Source organism: Seriola lalandi, unplaced genomic scaffold (assembly GCF_002814215.2).
Source record: "Seriola lalandi dorsalis isolate HSWRI2012SDOR001 ecotype SW California unplaced genomic scaffold, Sedor1 jcf7180002054585, whole genome shotgun sequence".
Taxonomy (NCBI): domain Eukaryota; kingdom Metazoa; phylum Chordata; class Actinopteri; order Carangiformes; family Carangidae; genus Seriola; species Seriola lalandi.
This window is the reverse complement of record NW_019525138.1, coordinates 4,412,683-4,419,865: the sequence shown is the minus strand read 5'-3', so window position 1 is coordinate 4,419,865 and position 7,183 is coordinate 4,412,683. Positions and strand designations below refer to the sequence as shown.

General features: G+C 39.3%; 1 protein-coding gene across 1 annotated transcript in view; it reads left to right on the top strand.

The window, feature by feature from the left end:
- The first annotated feature begins 316 nt into the window (after nt 1-316).
- The window catches only part of grb7 (growth factor receptor bound protein 7), an 18,564-nt gene continuing 11,697 nt past the window's right edge, over nt 317-7,183 (top strand). Inside the window, exons 1-3 of the mRNA XM_023418824.2 lie at nt 317-471; nt 4,223-4,397; nt 5,647-5,773. Of these exons, the coding sequence (XP_023274592.1) occupies nt 4,228-4,397; nt 5,647-5,773 (297 nt within the window). The 5' untranslated portion in view covers nt 317-471; nt 4,223-4,227. The remainder of the gene's footprint in view (nt 472-4,222; nt 4,398-5,646; nt 5,774-7,183) is intronic.

Genomic DNA, 7,183 nt, shown 5'->3' with positions numbered 1-7,183 from the left:
TGATATAACATGATGATATATATATATATATATATATATATATATATATATATATATATATATATAATGATATAACAACATCTAATTTTTCAATTATTAATAATTATTATCAAAAAAATTCTGTGTGTCAGTTCTGGTGTAATTATAAAATAATAGGACACAAAAGTACATGAACCAAGAAGCTGTACACGTATTTGAACCTACCGCCCTTTTAAACCCACATCCGGCTCCAGCGGTCGCAGTGAGGGGAGGTGGGCGGGGCCACAGTGCACACCTGACGGACAGACTCCTCCCTGCCTCCTCAGATACTGTTGTTGGCACTCAGTTGTAGTGGCACGGCATCTTGTTTTGTGTGCCACACACAAGAAAAACAAACGCACACATACACACACTCACAGCTTAGCATCACATCTGCAGTGGAGACGATGGCTGACAGCTGAAACCCGCCTAGTGACCAGACACAGTTTACAGGTAGGTTTTTACTGTTTTTTTCCGGTGATGCTAACAAGCTAGTCCAAACAGGTGCAGGCTGGATTTAACCGCGAAAATAAAGACCGTACAAACAGGTGGGGTTAGCCGATGTTAGCCGAATTTATCACTATATTAGTGCCAACCTTATAAAAGTGTGTTTTCATCGACAGAGCTTTGTTGAGGACAGGGGAGTCATGTTCTTCAGGTTCAGTACGAGGTTTGGCGCCGTGCCTACACCATCTTAGATATCATGCCTTTAAAACTACCAGAAGTAAGTTGTAATTCTCGCCCTCTCCACCTTTAGTTTACAGGTATGATAAGAGACTGAATGTGCCAGTGGAATCACAGTAATCAAACTTTTCTTAACATAAGATGTAAGGGATCTAAGGTCGACTAGTGAAATTGTATTCCTTCACACCAGGACACTGTTATTAGCACCCAGTGAGGCGGTTGGTAAGTCTGATAACAAGTGTTTTCTTCCCTCAGCAAGTGTAATATTATCTCTCAGTAGGAACCTTATCACTGGCCAACTTCCAAAAAGAAATACTACAGTACAGTGGTATTGTACTGTAGTATTTGTTATAGCTTTTTTTTTTTTTTTAAAGTCAGATTAACACAGTGCTTTTGGTATCTAATTAGAATTAATCAGTCAATTTAGAGAAAATGAATTATTTAGCAATTATATTGATAACTACTTATTCATTTAAGTTGTTTTAATTTTTTTCTTTTTAATTTCTACTTTTATTCCAACTGTTCTTTTTTTGTGGTTTGAACACAACAACATACTTGAAGGGCTTAAAGAATTTATGACAGATGCTTTTTACTGTTGTTGTTGTTTATTGTTTGTTGGGATTCCCATTGGCCTCCATGTAGAGACTGAGATCAGTACTTTTCACAATGTTCTTACACTTTATACAATTAATCAAGAAAATAAATGGCAGATTAATTGATAAACAAAAGGAATCACTAATTGAAGCCCTGAATTAAGTTGCTGGCTTAATTGATTTGTTGGCAGAAAATGTATTGGAAGCAACATGGATGATTTATCAATCATTTATTCATTTAATAAACAATCATGCTAAACTTTCACACATTTCTTCTTATCAACGGTGAGGATTTGCTGCTTTTCTCTCTTGTATATTATTGTAAATCTTAAAATATGATCATTTTAAATAATTTTGCACTTTTGTAGATTCTTGAGGTACAAATCTTACTGTTATATTATATTATATAGCTACTGCACTTCACATTAAACTATGATAATACTAGTGTTGATTAGTTAGTCATGAATTCACTGGTGACAATATTGATAATGTTCTCCCTTTATACACTTGTGCACCTGCTCACACGCAGGTCTTTAAAACTGGATCTTCAGCCTGTTGTGCAGAGATTTTAAATCAACCAACTACTACACACGCAGTTTTTGTGGTGATGTAATTGAACCGCTGTCCAGGCACTGTGTTCTTGTTTGTGGAGAAGAAAGGAAATATTCACACCCCCTCTGCCAAACAGCCAACCCCCCCACCCGCCTCCCTGCCTGATCAAAGCATTATCTCCGTCTCTAAAGCTGCAGGCTGCCAGTAGTTCTCTTCATCACATGCTACATGATCTGCATAACAATAATCACTAACCTGGTCCGCTGGACATCCTTTGCAGTAGGGTGATACTGCTGAAATATCACAATGTAAAAAAGGATATTGATCTGATATTCACAGTATGGCATGTGCGTTCAAAATGACATATAAAATAGCCAAATTGACTGTTCTGCATTACATGAGCCAAAACTATTCACTGGGACCGAACAATAACTTGAAATATAATCGAAATTTGAAATATGACCAAGTGCAGTCCAAAGCAGTTTCAACATAAACTGAAAATTGAACCTTCATGAAGGATGAAGTTCTGCAGGACTGGTGCACTCTACGGTGGCCCTGAGAGCTCAAAGCACTGCAACTGAGGAAAACACATGCAAACAGACAGAACACAAGGAAGTTCAGAAAAACATCTTCATCAGTTTGACAACACATGTGCCGCAAATACTCACAACAGAACAAGAGAAGTGTTTCCAGGGGACACAAAAGGGATGAACCCAACTGGCACGTACTATTATAATAGGTGTATAATAATAAATCCATGTGCACTTGTTGTTCATTGCTTTTAACTGCAAAAGTCACAAAGCGTTCAGCCAGGTTCATCATTTTTTAGTGTCCCCTGGAAACACCTCTGTTGTGTGTGTGTGTGTATCTGCATCTGCATCTGCAGCACATGTGTTGTCAGATTGATGAGGATGGTTTCTGAATGTGTTTGTGTTTTCTGAAGTTGCAGTACGTTGAGCCCTCAGGGCCACCGTAGTATTAGAATGCATTAGTTTTTATCTAGTTTATTAGTGGTCACAGACATGTAAAGGCCCGGGGCCCGTTCAGTAATCTATCCATGTGTTGTTAACACACTGTTAATTGTAGGGTTGGTGGTTGATTGAAGTGTCCCTGAGCAAAGCACTAATTTTATTTAATGATAATTTCTTCTGCTATAGTCACATGGTACAAACAGAGCAGGAACTTGTAGAGACAATACATAATATACAGTCACACTATTGAACTTTCATCATTCAGCAGCAGGTGAGTGTTTGAACTGGAGGGAATGTGCTTTATATTCAGATGACACACACAGCAGCAGGTGTTGTCATGAGTGTGTGTGGGTGTGGGGACATTCAGGTGTGTTTTCTCTGGCTCAGTGCCTCGTGAAGTCTATTTTGAGTAACGAAAGTATGACTCAACCGTGTGTGTTTTTAATGTTGTTATTTAAACATTAAAGTAAACACAAAGTCTGTTCTGTGTAGGCAGCACCAACACAAACTGCTGGACTTTTTAAAAATACTGAAAGTGACGTGGAACATATCAGAAACAAACAGAAGTTTAAGTTAATTTTATTGTGTCAAATCTTTACATCTCTGGGAATAATTAAGAAGAGAAATTACCAACAATCAAATATATTTATTATAGATGAAGATATGAACAGGGATGAAATGACAGGAAATTTTCTGAAATGGAAACAAAGTTCTGCTTCTAATTTGTTCTGCTGTTGCTTGGCCCTGCACACGTCAGCTACGTATCAGGTTGTCATCATTATTGTGATCATTGTTTCATTACCCAGCCCTGTTTGCACCTGATAAATACGAAAAATAAAGTAAACTACAATCACCTCCCCGTGGTTTCAGGTTATATCCCTGTTTATCCAGAGTCATATGTCATATTAATTATTCATGTTTGTGTGAAATATTGTCAAAATTACTGTGTGAAGTCTTGAGCTATGGCTATAAAGTGTTTTGTTAAATCACACTGGCCTTGACCTTTGACCTTTCAGCACCAAACTCTAATCAGTTCATCTTTGAGCCCCAGTGAACATTTGTGGTAAATTTGAAGGGATTCCCTTGAAGGGTCTTCGAGATATCGCCTTTGTAAGACCAAAACCTTGACCTTTGACCTTTGACCACCAAAATCTATTACATCTATAGTGTTACTGAAATATCAGGTCCACGAGTATGGGATGGATGGACAACCTGAAAACAATATTCCTCTGGCTCTGGAAAAGTGACGTAACACCAAAGTAAAGGTGTTCAAATAGACTAAAACTATTATTAGTTCACTTATTGATATTATTAATTATTATTTACCTTAATAATTATCATTTATTCTCTTTGTAAAGCACTTTGGTCAATGTTTGACTTGCCCTGACCTACGACTCCCTCCAGGTATCATGATGGAGGTGGCAGGTCCCTGGACAGAAGTGTTTGAGGGCTCGGAGAGAAAGGAGAAGTCCGGAGTAGCGGAGACGCTGCTGGGGAGCTCCACCCTGACTCTGGCTCCTCTGGTCGCGGACTCTCCCTGCGTTCGCCGCTCCCAGCCCATCTTCATCACCTCCAGCAGGTATGACCAACAGGGCCGCGCACAAAGGCACAGACGGCATTAGTCACTGTGGGAAGAAGCTAATTGAGTTGCTCAATATGCAGGACGCGCACACACACACACACACACACACACACACACACACACAGGGGACATGAGTCAATAGAAGTGCATGATATTGACTCAGCCTCAGGCCATAAGTCATCTGATGTTTCTGTGAAGACGAAACTGATCCCAGATACTTGAAGTAGTAAACCTGTGAGCGGGCTGGTGTTTGTTCTGCTGCTGCAGCCACTGGGTACAGTTGTGGTTTTGTTGTTTTCGTTTCTTTGTTTCTCAACAGGCCTGTGGCTACAGCTTCATTATTTAATACTATTAATGTTTAATATAACATGGCTAATTACACATAATTTACCAGAAACAACGGGTTGCCTCATAATTAATCCCGGCTTGTTTTTTTCTGATGCTTCGGTAGATTTTCTACTTGAAGTGTAATTACCAACAACAACAAAAAAAGAATTGTAATTTTCTCCCCAGTATCGACTTGAAAATGTTTGAGATTGTCAAAATCAGATACAGTTAAAAGGATACTGCTGGTGTTATTCCATTATGTTCCTTATCGTCAACAAATCCCACCAAGAGACCAACTCAGCAGTGTGTTAGTTTGTCTCTCGATACCATAACTGCCCTGTGTGAGAGACTCAGCCCCAAATCTGGTTTGCAAACCCATTTGGCTTTACACAGGCCTTAATGAATGAAATGTGTGAACTTGAGCCAAAAAAACAAAGCAGCATGATCAGAAACTGAACTAAATGACGTGTCTGTGTCTGTCTCCTCTGCTCTTAAATCACAGCAGCTCCTACACACAACAAGCAGAGCTTCATTACAGTCAGATGATCGGAGTGTGACGTGTGTTCACATGTTGCAGCGCCGGTTACGTGCGGTTGTATACGTCAAACTGTGGCACGCAAATTAAATTTAGTATTAATTTAACACTACAAATAATAAGTTACTAGATTAATGGGAAAACAAGTCAAATATCCTCTTGACATTTGCAAAGGCATGAGCAAACGCTGATCGTTCTGATGATCATCGTTCACCGATATCATCGTCCATCGGCACAACCCCTATCACCAGGCTTATCCTTTAACGGGACGATATTCCACGTTAACTGTATGATGAGATCATTGTTTTCTGCTCAGATGATTGTGTCTGGTTCTGACCTTGTTCATCACTTTTGTTTATTTCAATTACTTTTTTTTTTTCTCAGGGTGAAAGGAGTGGAGTCGTTCTCTTCCTCTGTCCCGTCCATCCCCAACCCCTTCCCAGAGCTGTGCAGCCCCTCCACGTCTCCGGTGCTCATCGGTTCATTCCCACCACCGTCAAGTGAAAAACATGTGAGTCCAAGTCCGAGACCCATACTCTAGATTTGACCTTTGATTATTCTGTCACCACAGCATTTTCATTCCTCTCATTTCACCTATGATATTCTATATTTTTTAGTTCTATGTATTTTCCAAAACCAGCGATGATGTGTATTAATCCATCACTGAAATAGTTCCCAGCTAATGCTGTATTTCCTCCTGTTTTAGTATCATTTGCTAGAAACCACAGAGCTCAGCTGTTACAGGAAACAAAGTTTAAAGTGAAACTCTTCAGTATGAATCAGTTGTGAGATCCACAGACAACAGAAGTCTGAGTGTTAGGAAACAGATTAACACATTTCTGGTCTCGTGGGATTTGCTGATGTGAGAAAAACATAGACTAACGCCAGCTTTATCCCTTAAGAAGTTTTTGTTTGGACAAATGAGAGCATCTAACTCCGTTAATCCCATCACACCTGCACAGGTACTCAGGGTCTGACAGGTGGCATCAGCAAGTGGATCCTCTAAATGTGTCTTAACCTGTTTTGTGAATACTGTAGGAGAAGGCTGGTTGTGATTGTGTGTGACAGGTGAGATGTGTTGCCATGCCTGCGCTGTCTTATTTTGACTCCCAAACACTGTCAGAGTAAACATGTCTGCTATCACAGCAGCACGTCACTGTGCCACCCCCCACCCCTGGTGTGTAATGTACAGTAATGGAAGCGAACAGGCTGACGCTTTAGTTTTTATCATTATTATCTGTTTTTTTGGTTTTTTTTATCATTAATATTATTATTTGTAGCACATCTGGACAGCTGTGGAGGTGGTTTGTGTAGCTCGTCTCTCAAACCATGAATCAACAACAAAACAAAAAAACAAAAGCCTCAACCTGGTCAAAAGTATGTGAACACCCCTGTCTACATTAAAAGTTGCTAATGTCCTAGTTTCGCAAATCCTTCTCATACTGCGGTTAATTGTAAAATTGGTGTGTACTTACAATATATGGTCAGTGGTGTGTCTTTACTTTTGTTCTGGGGCTGTTAATAACATTAAATATTCTTAAATAAGCAACAATCAAAGTATAAAATAAATTATTTATTACCTCAACTCCATCCATCACCTTTTGAAACAGCATTTTAAAATGAAAGTGATCTCCGTTCAGACGTGTGTTTTAGCTCCATATGAGAAATAATGTCTGTCCGTTGGGGCTGCGCAATTAATCGAAATGTAAATCGAAATCACAACATGGCCAAGTGTAATATCCAAATCGCAGGAGCTAATAATTTTTTTTGCAGTTGGTAGTTTAGTTGCAGAAAATACTACGAACGAGGAACAGCAAAGGTGAAGGGTAAGACCAGAGAGAAGAACTGTTCATGAAAGTAACACGAGTATGATGTGCTCATGGTGATGGAAAAAACAGATTGTTGTTTTCACGGGGGGGGG